This window comes from Rhinoderma darwinii, chromosome 4 (genome assembly GCF_050947455.1).
Source record: "Rhinoderma darwinii isolate aRhiDar2 chromosome 4, aRhiDar2.hap1, whole genome shotgun sequence".
In the NCBI taxonomy this organism is placed as follows: domain Eukaryota; kingdom Metazoa; phylum Chordata; class Amphibia; order Anura; family Rhinodermatidae; genus Rhinoderma; species Rhinoderma darwinii.
The window spans coordinates 380423141-380444290 of NC_134690.1; the positions used below are offsets into that span (position 1 = coordinate 380423141).

General features: G+C 44.9%; 1 protein-coding gene across 1 annotated transcript in view; it reads right to left on the reverse strand.

The window, feature by feature from the left end:
• Positions 1 to 8904, reverse strand: part of RHOQ (ras homolog family member Q) — a 50672-nt gene extending 41768 nt beyond the window's left edge. Inside the window, exon 1 of the mRNA XM_075863213.1 lies at positions 8475 to 8904. Coding sequence (XP_075719328.1) covers positions 8475 to 8616 — 142 coding nt within the window. The 5' untranslated portion in view covers positions 8617 to 8904. The remainder of the gene's footprint in view (positions 1 to 8474) is intronic.
• Between the last annotated feature and the right edge of the window lie 12246 nt (positions 8905 to 21150).

Sequence of the window (21150 nt, forward strand, 5' to 3'; positions counted from 1 at the left end):
ATTGCATCGGCGAAAAAATAAAAACGTTACGGCTCTTCAAATATGGAGACACAAAAACAAATCATTTTGAAAAAAAAAAGTGTTTTCACCGTGTAAAAGTAGTAAAACATACAAAAAACTATACAAATTTGGTATCGTTGCAATCGCAGCAACCCGCTGAATAAAGTTATTGTGTTATTTATACCACACGGTAAACGGCGTAAATTTAGACCGCAAAAAAGTGTGGCGAAATTGCTGTTTTTTTTCTATTCCCCCCCAAAAAAAGTTAATAAAAGTTAATCAATAAATTCTATGTACCCCAAAACGGTGCTATTAAAAATTACAACTTGTCCCGCAAAAAACAAGACCTTATACATCTGTGTCGACGCAAAAATGAAAAGGCTATAGCTCTTTGAATGAGACTATGGAAAAACATAAAAAATGGCTTGGTCATTAAGGTCTAAAATAGGCTGGTCATTAAGGGGTTAAGGAGCGTATATGTTTTGTTTTCTATTGTGTTATCATACAATGTCAGTGCTTTTTAGCCCCCTGCCTGGCATTATTTGCTTTTTTCTGTAACATATGATCAGGTTTTCTCATAATAAAATACTTTGAAACGAAATATGTGAAATTTCAATGTCTTTAGAAGACCCAAAGCCTATGCAGTGAAATACTCCAGAAAAGACTGCTCCAGCTGACGGGGCTTTCCTGGCGTATCAGACTATTCTGCGAAGTATGTGGGAACATTGGCTCAATGTCATACACTTGTTCAGCTTTCTCATGACGGCCCAGACAGACCGTGCACAGTATCACATCCCGATATAGCGGAGAAAGAGGAAGTTTCAGCAGAGCCAAATACAATATCAACTAAAGCTTTACCTCAAGACCATCGGATCACATGGAACTGAGAAATATCTAAGAATACCTTATCCATTTGAAACTTCACTGTATGTCTTGTCACAGCTTCTCCTGCTCCAATAGCGGATTAATGGGTGACTGCCCCCCCCCCCCACAAATCGATGGACCTGGTACTGGCACTCAGCCCCATTCATGGTGCTGAGCTTGGGATATACTGCAGTACCAGATACAGCCACATGTATGAAAGCGCTGCCCTGTCTGGCACGGTGAAGGGGCCGAGGTGCTCCAGCAATTGCATGACTCCCAAATCCAGCAGGACAGTCCTGGATTTCCAGCTATGTCCCACTGTCCTGGGGGACTTTGAGAGCATGGTACTGTGAAGGGGCACTATGAAGGTATGATACTGCGTGGAGGCACTATGGGGGCAATCAGCCCGTGTGGTGGGGTAAGCAGGACTCTGTCGCTCCTAGGAGTCTTGTCAAGATTTTCTCTGCTTTTTACTCAGAAATCCTGCTTCATATCATATAAACCTATATACCACAGCGCTCAGCTTCTCTCCCTCTATCATATGCTGCTCTCAGATACGGCAGCTGAAGTCACCCGGCAGGTTCCCTTTAAGAAAATAAATAATGAAGTAAGGAAGTAGTATTCCCGGAGATATTACAAATCCATCCCAAGGTCGGTTTTCGTCAGTCATAATATGGCCGCATTTTAACATCCGTACTTAGAATCCTATAGTGATCTAAGTTCAGTTCATAAGAGCGGTGAGGGGGGGGGGCTAAGCGTCTCGTGGCCGCAACATGGACGTAAACTTAAGGCTTATTATAAAACCGACACAAACCATAGCAAATGTTTCCCAAACCCCACGTTGCATCCAGATAATGGTCTCCGTTCTCAATCCCAGATCACCATCGTAAACTCTTCCTGCCCTCAGTGTCATCACATTATATGGACCGAGGATGACACAATTGGAATCAGTTATCTTTATGGATTATTCCACTGCTTTCCAGGAAACCATGGGGCGGAGGCGGAGAGCAGACAACAGAACTATTGTATATGTGAGTGGGATGTAGGGTCAGCTGCTGATAGCTAGGAGACAGCCTCAGACAGGAGCAGCAGCCATTGCAATAAGAAACTCGGGCAAAGGCAGTGCCACTGACCTGGCATCATATAACCAGAAATCAGAGGTCATTTCTGCAGCTCCCTCACGGAGCGGACAACCAACAGGCAGCGGTTCTACATGTTCTCCGATTAGAGAAGTCGTACCGGGCGTAATTCACTTGCATTGAAAAATATGCCCCAATGTTTCTCGAAGGCCCACGTATAATGGGCATAAGTCATAGAATGATAGGCCTGACATCTGCTGCAAATTGGTACATGACATATCTATATGAGGCGTGCCACACACCCCCCCCCCCCCAGACACTGCCACTAAGTAGCACGATGCGCACGGCTCCATCAGTCTGCGACGTGACAAGTGTTGTAGCTGATGAGTGTCGCACGACCGCGGCATTCTGCATTAGTCAACGTGAATCCCAGGCGACCATGATGGTCATGTGACATTACTATTACTATTGACTTCTGCAAAGAAGAAACAAAATCACGCAACTCAATCGCACACCACAAGTAGTAACACAAGCCTGGCTTTAGGCAAAGGCTAGAATAGATCTGCCACACGTTGGCACATGGCAGATGCCAGGACGTGTAACTAGTCACACAATGTGCCTCAATGTGGATTTTGTTGTAGATTTGCCATGGACTTGCTGCAGATTTTACTTTTAGGGTACGAACACACACGGCGTAAACACTGCGGATTTTCCGCAATGGATTGATAGCGGAAAATCCGCAGCATATTACAGTAGCAGCAGTGTGGGTGAGATTTCAAATCTCCTCCCCACACTGCGAAAAAAAAGGCGTAGAAAAAAACGCACATAAATTGACCTGCGGTGCAGATTCCTCAGCTGCAGCAAGTCAATTAATGCTGCGGAACAGCAGCTCTTCTGTTGCGGGTTTTCCCTATTGAATTCAAGGGGGGGCTTAAATCCACAACAAAGTGGTGTGAGTTGCGACATTTGCGGTGGAATCACAGCGATTCCGCCGCAAAAAACGCAAGTAATAAAAAGTTAAATAAAGTTATACTTACCCAGAGTTCCCTGCTTCTTCCCCAGTCCGGGCTCTTGGGATGACGTTTCATCCCATGTGACCGCCGGAGCCAATCACAGGCTGCAGCGGTCACACGGCCTGCAATGTCATCCCAGGAAGACAGACTGCGCACAGAGAAGACGGAGGGGGTAAGTATGAAGGATTTTTTTCAAATTTTTCCGTCACTGCTTTTTCGGACGGCATTCCCTGTGGGATTCAGGGCGGATACGCTGTGATGTTTGACGCAGCGTATCCGCCAAGGACACACTCTGTGTGTTCCTACCCTTACAAAAAGTGAAATTAACAGCAAGTCCGCAGCAAATCCATATCCAAAGGTTTAAGCTACATGCACACTTTGCGTAATTTGATGCGGAAAATCCACACAAAAACCGCAGGTGAACGCACTTAATTCCGCAGCTGATGGTGCGTTTTCTTTATGCGTTTTCGGGTGCAGTATTTACATTCTGATGCGGAAATAGGTGCGGTTTTATGCTGCGTATTTTGGTGCATTTTTCTTTTAATCTAGTCAGATACAATTCGCAAGAGAAAACGCAGGATAAATGGACGTGCGGGTCAATTTACTCGCAGAAAAAAAATCTTTCACCGTGTAGGTGAGATTTCTTGAAATCTCATTTACTTTGCTGGTCCTGTATTACGCTGCGGATTTGCCGCATGAAACCACGCGCGGCAAATCTGCACGTAATACTGTGCATTCAGCAAGTCCGCAGCAAAATTTGCATGTAAAATATGTAGATTTTGTGGTGGATTGATAGCGGCGGATTAATACGCTATATGTAAATCTAGCCTTCGTGCCAATGTTGCCCATAGCGACCACGAGTTGAGCTTTCATTTTCTCAGTGCAGTTCTGGAAACAAAATCTGAACTGTGGTTGCTATGGGCAACAAAAACAAATTTTGGGTACCTACACAGGTGGTTTATGCAACATTTCCGCTGTGGATTTTGTTACGGATTTCACCACTTCTACATTAAGGGTGAGTTCACACTAAGTTTTTTTACACGTTTTTTGACGCGGAAGCCGCGCCGCAAAACGCGCCAAAAAAAGGCTGAAAATGCCTGCCATTGATTTCAATGGGAGGCGGAGGCGTTTTTTTACCGCGAGGGGAAAAACCGGCTCGCCGGAAAAAGGGACATGCCCTATCTTCGGGCTTTAACACCTCTGACCTCCCATTGTCATCAATGGGAGGCAGAGAAAGTGTATTTCGCTGCGTTTTATGCCCGCGGCGCTCAATGGCCGCGAGTGAAAAACGCCGCGAAATTTTGCATGCAGGCAGAGGAAAATCTGCCTCAAAATTCCAAACGGTATTTTGAGGCAGATTTTCCTCCTGCAAAAAACTCAGTGTGAACGCGGCCTGAGGGTGAAATCCGCAGTGAACATCCAAAATATGCATGCTGACCGATTACAAAATCACAGCATGCTCCTATTTCCGTGCGGAAAATGTTCAGCGGCATGTGGATGAGATTTTTATTAAGTCTCATCCACATTCCTGCAACAGTTTTTCACTGCAAATTTTTGGCCTGGTGCTCCGCACGGAAAATCTTCAACAACTCCGCTACGTGTGCAGGAGGCCTTTCTGCGGCAACGTTGTGTTGTTATAATTAGTTTACAATAGTTTTGAGCAGAAGTCCGCAAAGGTCTGTAGATATTGCGCACATCCATCAAACATTGACTTCTATGGAGGAAAAAAGCCCCATCACGTGACCAGCGACCCACAACTCAAGTAGCCAAATTAGGCTCAGCCCACACCTTGTTTAGTGCGCACGTTTTCCGTTTACACAGACGTGTACGTTAAAGAAATTTTTGACGTATACATTGTTATACGTTTGAGTCCGTTCTCACTTCAAAAAGCGTATAAATTTTTTATTCATTAGCAAGATCAATAAAGTCAAAATACAGGGTGGGCCATTTATATGGATACACCTAAATAAAATGGGAATGGTTGGTGATATTAACTTCCTGTTTGTGGCACACTAGTATATGGGAGGGGGGAAACTTTTCAAGCTGGGTGTTGACCATGGCGGCCATTTTGATGTCGGCCATTTTGTATCCAACTTTAGTTTTTTCAATAGGAAGAGGGTCATGTGACACATCAAACTTATCGAGAATTTCACAAGAAAAACAATGGTGTGCTTGGTTTTAACGTTACTTTATTCTTTCATGAGTTATTTACAAGTTTCTGACCACTTATAAAATGTATTCAAAGTGCTGCCCATTGTGTTGGATTGTCAATGCTACCCTCTTCTACCACTCTTCACACACGGATAGCAACACCGCAGAAGAAATGCCTCCCGATCTGACCCCCTTAGGCCTCATGCACACGACCGTAAAAACTCCCGTAATAACGGGCTCATAGACTTCTATTGGCGACGGGTGCCTTCCCGTTTTCTCACGGGAAGGTTCCCGTGCCGTTGAAAAAGATAGAACATGTCCTATTTCAGGCCGTAATAACGGCACGGACAGTCCATAGAAGTCTATGGAGCTCTCGTAATAACGGGTGGCTACATGTGTGCACCCGTCATTACGGCAGCGTTGCTAAGCGACGTCAGTAAATAGTCACTGTCCAGGGAGCTGAAAGAGTTAACTGATCGGCAGTAACTCTTTCAGCACCCTGGACAGTGACTACCGATCAGTATAAACCTGTAAAAAATAAAAATAAAAGACGTTCATACTTACCGACAACTTCCTGCTTCCTCCAGTCCGGTCTCCCGCCCGTTGCCTTGGTGACGCGTCCCTCTCGACATCCGGCCCGACGTCCTGGATGACGTTTCAGGCCATGTGACCTCTGCAGCCAATCACAGGTCAATCACAGGCTGCAGCGGTCACATGGACTGCCGCGTCATCCAGGGATGTCGGGCTGGATGTGAAGAGAGGGACGCGTCACCAAGACAACGGCCGGGTAAGTATGAATTTCTTTAACTTTTATTACAGAAAAGGCTGTCCCTTCTCTCTATCCTGCACTGATAGAGAGAAGGGGCTGCCGATTAGTGCAGTGCTATTTTGCCGCCAAAAACGTGCCTGTAAATACGGGTGGAATACGTGTGACACCGGACCCATATTTACGGGCACGGGTTCGTAAATACTGGTGCAAAACGGGTGGAATACGTGTGACACCGGACCCGTATTTACGCCAGTATTTACGGGTGGGAAAAAATACGGTCGTGTGCATGAGGCCTTAGACTTTTATCTTTGGGGTCATCTGAAGGCAATTGTCTATGCTGTGAAGATACGAGATGTGCAGCAACTGAAACTACGGATACTGGAAGCCTGTGCTAGCATTTCTTCTGCGGTGTTGCTATCAGTGTGTGAAGAGTGGGAGAAGAGGGTTGCATTGACAATCCAACACAATGGGCAGCACTTTGAACACATTTTATAAGTGGTCAGAAACTTGTAAATAACTCATGAAAGAATAAAGTTACGTTAAAACCAAGCACACCATTGTTTTTCTTGTGAAATTCTCGATAAGTTTGATGTGTCACATGACCCTCTTCCCATTGAAAAAACTAAAGTTGGATACAAAATGGCCGACTTCAAAATGGCCGCCATGGTCAACACGCAGCTTGAAAAGTTTCCCCCCTCCCATATACTAATGTGCCACAAACAGGAAGTTAATATCACCAACCATTCCCATTTTATTTAGGTGTATCCATATAAATGGCCCACCCTGTATAAAAGTAGTAGAAGCGGCTGAAGTGTTTTCTGGCGCCATTCCGAGGGGATCGGCAGGGGGAGATGCTGTTTTGTCACATGATCTGGGTAATTTCCAATATTGGATGACAAAAACATACATGTGACGTATGCAAACGTCATCCATACGTCGTCTACTGCGCTTTTCAGGACTTAAAGGCTATGTAAATCTTTGATGGGCATTTTTTTTTATAAACAGGTCAGTCAGTGTGATTGGTGCAACTTTTTAATTAATCTTCATTAAAAATGTGTTTTACTTTTTTAGATACTATACAGAGAAACTCTATGTATCGCTAAAATCTTGTTCCGTCAGGTCTGCAGGACTGACGGGTTCAGTGACAGCGGGTCCTGCTTGTCTCTGATGTGTTCATAACCCAGGCCCCCTACACACAGCCGTAGCCATGGTCCGTGATTATGGGCACGACCGGCCACGGACAGTCATCTGACAGACATGTCCTATATTTTTTGCAGATCATTTCTACGGCCCGGACACCTCCCTATAAATATACGAAAAGGTGTCCATGGGCAATAGAAATTAATGGACCCGTACCTTGATCCTAGAATCAAAATTACGGTCGTGTGCACGGGGCCTTAGATGTAATAGAATACAGGTGGATCCTGCATGTCACAGACACAAAGGACTTGCTGACACTGAACCCGTCAGTCCCACTGACCTGACCGGAGCAGGATTTAGCGCTAAATACAGCTAGCAGCACTATCTAAAAAAAGTTACATTTTTAATAAAGACTATTTTAAAATTTGCACCAATCACAATAGTTTTTGCTTTGTAAAAGTAGTAAAAAAAAAAAAAAAAAAAAATGTAATTTTTTTTGTTGTCTAAAACCTGGGTGTGTCTTATAGTCCGAAAATACAGTAGAACCTAAAAAAACAGATGCCATACTCTGATTGCTACGGCAACGCTGGCATCTTTGGGGAGAAAAAATTGTTAGGCTACGTTCACATTTGCGTTGGAGACTCAGTTGCAAACTCCATCAGATATCAAAATGATGGACACCACAACTATACCCCGATAGACCCTATTGTTAGTCAATGGGGTCCGTCGGGCTCTGTGAGTATCCATAGTAGTCATACTACTGATCCGGCACTGCGTCGTAGGTTCTGATATAAACGGAAGCCATGTTGCAGATAAGGCACTGTTCACATCTGTGTCAGGAGAACTCCATTGTTCTGCTCCATCAGAGGAGCAGTACAAGGAAATGCCGGACGCAACGGTTCCATTGCAACACGGACACCATCGACTTCAATGGGTCCCATCTGCTTTCCGTTGGGGCGTCCGTAGTATTACTGGAAACAATAGCGCAGCATGTAATCTGTAATCTCTGCCGGATCTGTGACGGAGGTCCCTAACGCAGATGTGAACAGGCCCTAAAAAAAGACCCTTGGAGCCGTTTTTACGCATGACGCTAATATGACGTAGCGAGCGCCAAATACGTTGACTGTCCAACATGGCCATTTGCTCTCCACCGTAACTGGAAACCGTACGTTACCATGACAGTCAGGTGACATTTCTATCTACTTCTGTAGGAGACCGGGCGACACTGTACCCATAGCGTGGGTAACGTAATACAACTTCGGTGCACTCCGAGTTGCGCAAAAGTTGACATTCATAGAAACCGATGAAAAGCACATGACTGCCAATTTTTAGAGGGAAATAAAAAGTTGTGAGACTCAAAAAGTCCTATGGCGCCACTCGAGTCACGCGATACACTTGCCAGGGCATCGGTGGGCACCAGTACCCTGCACATATACACGACACCGAAGTAAAACTTACCAGCATAGTGGTCAAACACAGTGGGCACATACTCCTCCGGGAAGGCATCATTGGCATAGCTCATGAGCAGACAAGTTTTGCCCACCGCCCCATCGCCCACCACCACGCATTTCAGCATGATATTTCCACTCCCATTCGCCATGGATCCTCCTCATCATAGGGAGAAAGCCAGGTCACAGTGCCCCGCATGACATGCCCTAAAGCGCTTTCCCAAAAGTGTGTGCCAGTCCCCAGCAGCAGTGGCACAGATGACACAATGGAGCTGCCGGGAAGTTTGTGCAGCGCATCTCCCAGCGTCACTGCTCTGCTGGCCAGGAACACACACGGATCCTTCTTCCTCCTCCTCTTCCTCCTCCTGTAAAATAAGATTATTTCTTCCAAAGTGTGCACTTGTCCCCCCTCCCCCAACTTGTGAGGGCACAGCACTTTCCGGCGCTGCAGTCTCAGCCTAGCTTGGCTGTGGGGGGTGCAGGGAGAGCACAGGCTGATTAAGGGACCGTCTCCAAAGAACCTCCTGCAGCACTGGACGAAGAGGACTGCTGTGTGCCACATGTCACTGCTGCCAGCTGCTGCACATATATACGCATACAGCAGGCTGGCATCTAAAGGGCATCATTCTAATAGTACCGTGTAAAGCACTCACATGTATAACTGATGAACCACTCACTCACTGTGTAAGAACTGGTCCAGGTGCAAGTTTACTTTTTGCCCATATTGCAGTTATATAATATAATGTCACCTATTCTAAAATAAAAGACCCTCCAAAAATGAAAAATATGTAAGGGTATGTTCACACACACTAATTACGGACGTAAATCGGGCGTATTAACCCCCGAATTACGTCCAAAATTACGGCTTGAATGCGTTGACAAAAACATCTGCCCATTGAAAGCAATGGGCTGACGTTTGTCTGTTCACACGAGGCGTATATTTACGCGCCGCTGTCAAATAGACGCCCGCGTCAAAGAAGTGACCTGTCACTTCTTGGGGCGTAATTGGAGCCGTTATTCATTGACTCCAATGACAAGCAGCGCCAATTTCGTCCGTAATGGACGCGGCGTTGAAGCGCCTGCACATGCCGTTAGGGTATGTTCACACGACAGCGTCCGTAACGGCCGAAATTACGGGGCTGTTTTCAGGAGAAAACAGCCCCGTCATTTCAGCCGTAACGGCATGTGCAGGCGCTTCAACGCCGCGTCCATTACGGACGTAATTGGCGCTGCTTTTCATTGGAGTCAATGAATAACGGCTCCAATTACGCCCCAAGATGTGACAGGTCGTTACGGACGCTGTCGTGTGAACATACCCTAATATGCATAAGGCTGCAGTCACACATAGGGGGAGATTTATTAAAACTGGCACAAAGGAAAATTGGAGTTGTTGCTCATGTCAACCAATCAGGTTGGTGCTTTCATATTTCAAAGAACCTCTGAGAAATAAAAGGTGTAACCTGATTGGTTGCTATGGGTAACAACTTTACTTTTCCTTTTTATCTATTTTGATTCATTTCCCCCATGTTTTTTTGTGGCATTTTTTCTTTCTTTGGCTTGTCAAAAACGCCATAAATGTTATACGTTTTGTTACAAGTGCTTCTGGGGTGAAGTTTTTTTATTCAGAGAATTTTTAACGTGCGTTTTTTTTTCTGGTGTTTATTTGAAGTGATTTAGAGAAGCCCATGAGAAACGTCTGGAAAAAAAATAATACTTAGACCATGCTGCGATTTGAACAAAACACCATAGAGTAAAAAAACGCACCAAAAATAAAGGAAAACGCTACAAACAAAAAAGCACTGAGGCAGATTATTCAAAATGCAACAAAATTCTGTCGTACAAGCCGTGCACCACATTTATTAACAGTTTTAAACACTTTTTACGACACACTTGACAAAGGGTGCGGCTTAGCGGCAAAGGGACATAGTCTAGGAAAAAGGAGCGTGGTTTAAAGTGTGACTGTGCGCAAAAAAATCAACAAAAAACTGGCATCAACTAAGCCAACTTATAGGTGGTGTAAGGGCGGATTTACACGAGCGTGTGCGTTTTGCGCACGCAAAAACCGCGGCATTTTGTGTGCGCAAAAGGCACTTGACAGCTCCGTGTGTCATGTTCATATGGTGCTCGGCTGCGTGCTTTTCGCGCAGCCGCCATCATTATGACACTCCGTTTGGATGCTTTTCTGTTTACATTCATTCTTTTACTGCTGTTGCGCGAATAACGCGCATCCCATGGAAGTGCTTCCGTGTGGCGCGCGTGATTTCCACGCACCCATTGACTTCAATGGGTGCGTGATGCGCGAAAAACGCCGAAATATAGAACCTGTCGTGAGTTTTACGCAGCGGACACACGCTGCGCAAAAACCACGGACAGTCTGCACTGCCCCATAGACTTGTATAGGTCCGTGCGACCCGCGTGAAAAGCACGCGGGTTGCACGGACGTATATCGCGTTCGTGTAAATCCGCCCTAAAGCTGAGTTCACGCAGAGCGCCGCATCTGAGTGATTTTAGAGGGAGCTTCCTCTCTCATCCCACTGGCATCCCCGCGTGCATCGCGTGGTGCCGATGGGTTCTTTGGCAGCCTGGGGGCCTAACAAAGACCCCCTGGTCTGCCTTTAGTAATTGCCTGTTAGACCATGCCAAAGGCATGACCTAACAGGTGCCTGTCAGTTTTACACTGACCGGCAATAATACACTGCAATACCGAAGTATTGCAGTGTATTATAATAGCGATCAAAAGTTTGCACAGTAAAGTCCCCCAGTGGGACTAAAAATAAAGTTAAAAAAAAGTTAAATAAAGTTTGAAATAAATAAATAAATGTCCCAAGTAAAAATAAATAAAACCCCCCACTTTTTCACCTTACAAAATACTTTATTATGAAAAAAAGTTAAAAGTTACTCATATTTGGTATCGCCGCGTCTGTAATGAACCCAACTATAAACCGATTACATTATTTAATCCGCACGGTGAACGCCGTAAAAAATATAATAAACAACAACGCCAGAATTGCTGTTTTCTGTTCATCCTGCCTTCAAAAGAATTTGATAAAAAGTGATCAAACCGTCGCATCTACTCCAAAATGGTACCAATAAAAACTACAAGTTGTCCCGCAATAAAAAAAAAAAAGCCCCCATACAACCGCATCGGTGAAAAAAGAAAAAAGTTATGGCTCTTAAAATATGGCGACACAAAAGCAAATAAATTTGAAAAAAATGTGTTTTTACTGTGTAAAAGTAGGAAAACATAAAAAAAATCCATATAAATTTGGTATCGCCGCAATCGTAACGACCCGCTGAATAAAGTTATTATGTTATTTATACCACACGGTAAACGGCATAAAATTAAGATGCAAAAAAAATGGCAACATTTCAGGTTTTTTTCCAGTACCCCACTAAAAAAGTTATTTAAAAGTTAATCAATAAATTATATGTACCCCAAAATGGTGCTATTATAAAATACAACTTGTCCCGCAAAAAAAAAAGTCCTTATACAGCTATGTCAACACAAAAATAAAAAAGTTATAGATCTTTGAATGCTACGATGGAAAAACTTACAAAATTGCTCGATATTAAGGGGTTAAGCAAATACAATTGATATGCTGCGGAATAAAACTCTGCATTGCAGGTAAATTTCTGAGCGTTTTTTCCGCTCAGTATTTACGCAGCGTGTGGATGGGATTTGTTCTATCTCATCCACTTTGCTGCTACTGTATTTGCTGCACATTTTCCGCAACTAATTTAGTTGCGGAAAAACCGTAGTATTTACGCAGCGTGTGAACTGACCCTAAGGAAGAGAAAAGTGTCTAGTATGTCTAGCTAAATGCGCCAAATTTATCATGCAGGTTGCACCGTTTTAATAAATTTGGCATATTTTCTGACTGGTTTGGCTAAGTTTACACTATCTAAAACTAAAACAGTATTAGTAAATCTGCCCCAGTGTTTGTAGCTCGTTTTACATTTCACTATTGGCTTACAGCAAACATCTGGCTGCAAATGTTTTTGGTTTTTTTAAAGGAAATAATGCTGGGAAAAAAAAGTCAGGTAACATGCCCCAAAAATGCCTTCTCTATTCAAGTGAATAGGAAAAGGCTGTAATACTGTGAACCGTCACCTCAAGTGTGTTGGCGATTCAGAGTACGAGCAGCGACAGTAATGAAGGGGAAGTAGCGCTCGCACAAGCGCTGCGGAACCTTCAAAACAGCTGAACGACAAAGGTACCGGGAGGCGGACCCCCACCCATCAGGTATCGATGGCCTATCCTGAGGATAGGCCATACATTTTTTATGACAACCCCTTTTTGTAAAACAATAGCAGAGAGGAGAATATTATGTTAGACGGAAGAATATTGTAATGGACCTAAGAGTGAAATAGCTCCTCGGCATATGTTTTAATGGAGCGGCACACCTGAATAGCACCCAAGGGTGCAATGATAGATATTAAAAATAGCCTTAGCATATGATTGTTGTTGGTACCTGTCATTTATTAATATACTAATATACATTCCTGGGTTCTAAAATTATTGCAGGGTCTAAGGCTACATTCACACGGGCGTGAATCTGGTCCGTGTGTTGCGTTATTGCATGTGTGCTTTGCGAGTGGCATGCGTTATTCACGCACTTGCAAAACACATCTTTTTTTTATTATTATTATTATTTTCAATTGAATTGATGCGTAAATCACGCACAGCACACAGATGTGCATCCGTGTGCTGTGCGTGATTTTCACGCACCCATTGACTTCAATGGGCAATAGGTGCGTGAAAGACGCACCAATACAGGACATGCAGTGAGTTTTACGCAATGGACACACGCTGCGTGAAAACTCCTGCATGTGTGAACGGCCCCATTGACATCAATGGGTCCGTGTGCTGCACGTGATTTCCCTGCGCAGCACACGGACGTTATTCACTTTTGTCTGAATGAGTCCTAAAATGTACACTTTCTCTGTAATAGTCATAATATTTAAGAAAAATAACATTTATGAAGGCTGATCTGCTGTAGGCTGGTGGCTTCATTCACATATACGTTGGAGCTGAAACGCAAATGAAACAATAGCGCATTTGTATACTTGGAATAGAGAGAAACTCCAGCAACCGCATAGTAGATACAAGTCGTGGGCTACGACTAAGGACACACAGGGTGTCCGAAATGCATCAGCGGTTTTCTTCCATTTTTTATATGTGCACATATGGTTTTTATCCTGTTCTTTCATTAAAAGTTAGTTTATAACTTTTATCTACTATGCGCTTGCTGGAGTTTCTCTCTATTCCAAGTATACAAGTTTTAACATGTAACCGGCTCAGTGTACTGCTCCGTGCATCGCCTCATGCAAGCCTCTCAGTACAATCGCCTGTCACGATGGGTACGTGGACCCACTGGGCCGTACCGCCTTGACGGTATGGCAGCTGGCCAACAGGACACAGGTCACAGTCTATAGTTCGTATAGTTTACCTGTGGTAGCTCAGACAGTAGCAAGACAGGCTCGGCTATGACTAGGCAGCAGGCAGGCTCCAGGCGTGGTGTAGCTAAACAGGCGTGGTATATAGCACAGCACGACTTCAGCTCAACACGGTACTTAACCAGAATAGCACGGGATACAGGTTACAGTTAGCAGGAACGGGAAACACTGGGAACTGGGAAACACTAGGAGACCATTTGCTTAAACACAACTAGGATACGACAACAACGCTCAGGCATTGCAGGGAGGGGCACAGCCCTTCTTATAGCCCAGGGTGCTCTGTGAGCAATCAGCTCAATCTCCCACCTGTGTGCGCTTTGGCTCCTTAAGTCCCTTAAGTCTCTACTGAGCTCGGGAGCGCACCCTGGTGGTCACTGTGGAACCGGACGGCCGCATGTGCAGACATCTCTGGAGAGAAGGGCGTTGACTGAATGGAAGGAGTTTGTGGTCAGCGACCACGGACGTTACAGCGCCAAAGGTGAGCTGAACAACAAACTTTTTGTTTTTAAAGTAAACAATAGAGCAGCAAGAATAGCTATTTTTTTCTGGTGTAATTACGGACACCACGTTGGAAACCCGACGGACCCCTTTAGAATGAACAGGTACGTCGGGCTCCATTGGTGTCTGTCATGTGACAGATCGGGCACTTCTGTTATGTTTGTTTTTAAGTTCCAATTACGGACCCGAAAAAGATAAATACAAACGCAGATGTGAACATAGCCAAAATCAGCTGTTAAAAAACAATATAGAAGGGGCGTGGATAGAGCGCTGAACAAGATGGACGCATAGGAAGAGAGCTCTCTCCGAGATTGCCTGTATCTGCTCTAATCCTGCAGTTAAGCGGTACTATTCCACCTGGATCTTGTGCTGTACCGGCACAGGAGTATTCCGGATCTAGTTGCAGTGATTATTTCCGTCACTGATACACCTTGGGAAATGAGCCGGGCTCTGTCATTGGGGCCTGCATTGCCACGAGGCGCTCTCTTCTGCACGCCCGCTCCTCCTCCTCTCACATCTTTGGATACAAGTGGGGTGAGTGGCTACTGGATTTGCCTGACTGTCCGACCGGACTCTTGGAGGTTCCTACACCGGGATATCTGGAGGTTTCCGCTGCCCTTCATTGCGGCCTGTTGGACACCTGCGACCACGGCCTGGATTTCGCTCGCTACCCAACTATTGTGTGGCGCATTCTACTGCCGGGTCGACTTTCTGCCGCTAACTCCGGCCCTGTGATACTGACAGACATTGCGTACCCAGTACATCTGCTGAGCATAGCTAAAATTTTTACGGAGGACCTGAGGCTCTCAGGGACTCTACATCTCATATTGTTCTTGCTGGTGTCTGTGGCCCAATTTTTTCTGGGACTATCTGTACAATGGTTTCAGCCTAATTTCCTGGAATGAGAGAGGAGGGATTGCTTGTTTAGCTCGGGACGATTGTCTTGCCATTTCTCACATATTGCTCAGTGCATAGCCATGGTCAAAGGCAATAAAGCTGAGAGCTGGGATACCCCCAAACAGAAAAAATGTCAATCCGACATAGATACATTTCTGAGTAAGAGATCGCCTACTTTGAAGAGAGATGCCCATAAAAGTATGGAAGCTACTTCTCAACAATCTGAATTGATGGATTCATCTGGTGATAGCACAGGGGATGAAGCTCCTAGAGGAGCCAGCTCCAGCTCCATGAATTTATCAAAGACCGCTATGCAAAAGATAATAGAAACTGCACTTAAGCCTGTTTTGAAGGAGCTTATGGACATTAAACAAGAAGTGCGACACATGCACAATAGAGTCGAGCTACTAGAAGAGAACCAAATCTCACTACTTCACCATGGCAAATCTACCACAACCTCTTTGGAAAATTGTTAGATACATTCAAACAGCCTTCTTTCATACGTGGAAGATCAGGATAACAGGGGTAGGAGAAATAATCTTCGGCTGAAAGGTATTCCGGAATCGATTCTACCTTCGGATATACAGGTCACTGTATTCAATATGTTGAAATCGTTATTGCCTAAAGATCACGCTAATGCGCTGGTGGTTGAAAGGGCGCATAGAGCTTTGCGACCGAAACCGAAAGATGGGAATCCTCCTTGGGATGTAATTTGTTGGCTCTTGAATTCTACTCACCGTGATCTGATTCTTCGAAAAGCTAGAGAAACTCACACTTTGTCACATAATGGATATGATTACACTATTTTTCAAGATATTTCTCCGGTCACTTTGAATAAGCGTCGACAGCTCAAACCGCTGACCGAGGCATTGAAGGCCAAGGATATCCCGTACCGCTGGTTATTTCCATTTGGAATTGCTTTTGTTCTCAATGGCTCTATGAAAAATATTAGATGTCCTGATGACCTCTTCTCTTTATACGACGATCTCGGTCTGGATCCTCACCGGCCTCTGTCCTGGTTACAGATCACGGACATAGCTTCTCTACCAGCTCTACACAGAGTTACCCCTTGGTCATCGGCTAGGGGGAAAACCAGCCATAAGAGTCTTTCTACTCCTCCGGATGCAGATCTACATGAGACTCCCTGAGAAGACATTATTGTTTTGTGTTCATAATTTGCCTCTACAGTGGAGTTTTTTCTTGCTGTATCCTTTTTGTTTGGGTCCCTCAGACCCATTTCATTGAGATGTTTGTCTTTTCTCTCTAACTCCTGTTATGTTGGAATGTGGCTTCGATTCATAATGTTTATGATATTTATCTGTGATTTTCTCCTTACCTAGTAGGGTGAATGTTTTCATGCTAAATATGGCTGTTAGATATGGCTTATGGTTGTTCTGTATAGAATTTGTATACAACCTTTTCCTCTCTCCATCCATCTATATTTGTAATTTAATTACATAGATTACTACTTGTGTTTCTAGGGTTTTCTTAGACTTCATACTTGTAACACATATGTGAACGTATTATTAGTTTATTTTGTCAAACATGTCCACAGTACACGTTACTACATGGAATGCGAAGGGGATGAATTCACCTACTAAGAGATCCAGACTTTTTCAGATGCTGAGATCTCAAAACACGGATGTTGCTATATTACAAGAAACGCATTTTGTTACTGGGAAGATACCTTTGTTATCATCTTCATATTTTAACAAATGGTATAATTCGCAACATCCTGCTTTGAAAAAACGAGGTGTGACTATAGCAGTCAAAAAATCTGTCCCCTTTACGTTCACCTCCCAATTGTCTGATCCAGAAGGCAGATTTCTTTTTGTAAAAGGCGTAATCGCCAATACACCTGTTACGATTGCAGGTATATATGCCCCGAACACCCAGCAAATCCCATGGTTAGTTGAGACCTTGACGCAATTTAAATTATTTCAGACCTGTATCTGTATTTTAGGGGGGGACATTAATGTAACTTTAGAGCCTTCTCTTGACTCCTCCAAGGGCCGCTCACAAATGTCTTATAGAAGTCTCAGATTATTGCATAGGGCACTTTTGGACTTGCAACTGCGGGATGTGTGGAGGTCATTTTTTCCAACGGATAGGGATTACACTCATTTTTCTGCACCTCATCATTCTTATCAACGACTTGATTACTTATTTGTCAGGGCTTCACAGCTTTCCATGGTGTCTAAGGTAACCATAGGGCAGATAGCCATATCTGATCATGCCCCAGTTGCTATGGATTTCAATATAATATCCTCGCCCAAGAAAACATATACTTGGCGGCTAAATGAAACGCTGTTAAAATCTAGTACTCACACTCAGAATATTTCTAGCTGTATAAATAAATATTTTGAGGAAAATGTGGATGACCACGTTTCCATGCCAACAACTTGGGAAGCGCACAAAGCCGTAATCCGAGTGGAGTTTATTTCACTAGGTTCACAAGTGAAGAAAGCACACAGACGGGACATTGATGAAACATTGAGGAAGATCCTGTTGCTGGAAGGCCAACATAAATGATCTCTTGCTCTTCAGACACAACATGAATTGACTGTCCAGAGCTTCTAAGGGTATGTGCACACACACTAATTACGTCCGTAATTGACGGACGTATTTCGGCCGCAAGTACCGGACCGAACACAGTGCAGGGAGCCGGGCTCCTAGCATCATAGTTATGTACGATGCTAGGAGTCCCTGCCTCGCTGCAGGACAACTGTCCCGTACTGAAAACATGATTACAGTATGGGATAGTTGTCCTGCAGCGAGGCAGGGACTCCTAGCGTCGTACAGAAGTATGATGCTAGGAGCCCGGCTCCCTGCACTGAGTTCGGTCCGGGACTTGCGGCCGAAATACGTCCGTCAATTACGGACGTAATTAGTGTGTGTGCACATACCCTTAAGGCTTACTTAAACTCCAAGCATGCGATGTATATACATGGTAACAGGGGATCCAAGCTGATGGCTCTTTTGGCTAAAAAGAGACAGGACCAAGCCTATATTAAAACTATTCGATCTGATAGTGGAGTGGACATCACGGATACTGATGCGATTGCGCATCAATTTAAGACATACTATGAGGCTCTTTATAATCTTAGGAACCGGGAGTCTGGGGAACAGTCTGTGTGTAGCGCCCATGGCCGCGGGCCGTCGGGTTTACTCACCTCCTGACGCCCGCAGCCATGGATCTGTGAGCGCTGGCCTCCGTCTCCCTCCTAGGAGATGCCAGCGCTCACTTCCGCTCCGTCCGGCTGGCTCCCGTAGGGTGCGCGCGCACGCTCGCGCCCGGCCTTAAAGGAAATTAGGAAATCATCATCATCATCAACTGGCCCGATTTCCTGGTCTATAAGAAGGCCCCTGGCCTTCTAATCCTTGCCTGAGCGTTGTTAGTCTTTCCCAGTCTGTCTCGCAAATGGTCCCTTAGTGTCTCCCGTTCCAGCTGTTACCCGTGCCCTGTTACCGTTCCTGTATTCCGTATTGTTCCTGTGTCTACCCGCGTTCAAGTGTCTTCTGCCACGTCAAGTGCCATCTGCCACGTCAAGTGCCATCTGCCACATCAAGTGTCTTCTGCCACGTCAAGTGCCATCTGCCACGTCAAGTGTCTTCTGCCACGTCAAGTGCCATCTGCCACGTCAAGTGCCATCTGCCACATCAAGTGTCTTCTGCCACGTCAAGTGCCATCTGCCACGTCAAGTGCCATCTGCCACATCAAGTGTCTTCTGCCACATCAAGTGCCATCTGCCACGTCAAGTGCCATCTGCCACGTCAAGTGTCTACCGCTCATCGGATACTGCCCGCCACATCTGGCGCCACTTGCCGCACCTGCCTCCACCCGTGCTGAAGCCACAGCCACCGCCCGGACTAATTCAGGTACCCAAACATTACTGTCTGCCATTTTACGTTCGCATAGACTGTGACCTGGTCAGCTGCCTCCCCGCTACGGCAGAGCGGCCTAGTGGGTCCACAAACCCAGTGTCCGTGACGCTGTGCAGAGGAGAATAGCGATTGGTTATTTCTTGAAGTACTTACAACTACCTTCTCTTAAGGGTCCCCAACAAGATACATTGTCTCAGCCCTTTTCTCTGGCTGAACTGGAAGCTGCTTTGAAAGATATGCCGTTAGGGCAAAGCCCGGGTCTTGATGGCCTCCCAGTGATATATTATACAACTTTTAGAGAAATGCTTTTACCACATATGCTTTCTACGTTTAACTCTCTTTCTGAAGCTGGTAGTTTTACCCGTCAGACATTAGAAGCACACATTTCCATCCTTCCTAAGGAAGACAAATATCCAACTCTTTGTAGTAGTTATCGCCCTATCTCGCTGCTTAATGTCGATGAAAAGTTATATGCTAAAGCACTGGCTATTAGATTGAAACTACTATTACCAGATTTGATTTACCCTGAACAGGTGGGCTTTGTGACTCGGAGAGAGGGCAGAGATAATACTTTGAGGGTGCTCCATTTAATCCAATTGGCTCGTAAGAGGAAACTTCCCCTAGCTATGTTGTCAACAGACGCTGAAAAGGCGTTCGATCGTGTAGATTGGATTTTTATGGTCGGAGCTCTTCGGAAATATGGCATACCGGAATTTACCATTACTCAAATTATGGCTTTATATACGTGTCCCTCAGCTAGAGTCCATGTTACTGGTACTTTACCTCCTTATTTTGGAATCTCAAATGGCACGAGGCAGGGCTGTCCACTATCGCCTCTCTTATTTGTATTAACAATAGAGACCCTAATTCAGAATATTCGCCAAAATGCACAGATTAGGGGAATAAGAGTTGGAGACCAGACGCATCTGACAGCAGCCTTCGCAGATGATCTATTGATCTTAACTTCAAATCCGAATGAATCCTTTTTGGCTCTTGCTAATGCTTTTGTTTGTTTTGAAGAGATCTCCAATTTTAGGATTAACCCTACTAAATCTGTGGCACTTAAAGAGGCTCTGTCACCAGATTTTGCAACCCCTATCTCCTATTGCAGCAGATCGGCACTGCAATGGAGATAAGAGTAACGTTTGTTTTTTTTTTAAAAACAAGCATTTTTGGCCAAGTTATGGCCATTTTTATATTTATGTAAATGAGGCTTTCTAAAGTCCAACTGGGCGTGTTTACAGTTAAAGTACAACTGGGCGTGTATTATGTTTGTTACATCGGGGCGTGTTTACTTCTTTTACTAGCTGGGCGTTCTGACGAGAAGTATCATCCACTTCTCTTCACAACACCCAGCTTCTGGCAGTGCAAACACACAGCGTGTTCTCGAGAAATCACGCTGCGATGTCACTGACTTCCTGCCCCAGGTCCTGCATCGTGTCGGACGAGCGAGGACACATCGGCACCAGAGGCTACAGATGATTCTGCAGCAGCATCGGCGTTTGCAGGTAAATCGATGTAGCTACTTACCTGCAAACGCTGATGCTGCTGCAGAATCAACTGTAGCCTCTGGTGCCGATGTGTCCTCGCTCGTCCGACACGATGCAGGACCTGGGGCAGGAAGTGAGTGACGACACAGCGTGATCTCTCGAGAACACGCTGTGTGTCTGCACTGCCAGAAGCTGGGTGTTGCGAAGAGAAGTGGATGATACTTCTCGTCAGAACGCCCAGCTAGTAAAAGTAGTAAAAACGCCCCGATGTACGCACATAATACACGCCCAGTTGGACTTTTACTTTAAATACGCCCACTTGGACTTTTGCAAGCCTCATTTGCATAAATACAAAAATGGTCATAACTTGGCCAAAAATGCTCGTTTTTTAAAAATAAAAACGTTACTCTTATCTACATTGCAGCGCCGATCTGCTGCAATAGCAGATAGGGGTTGCAA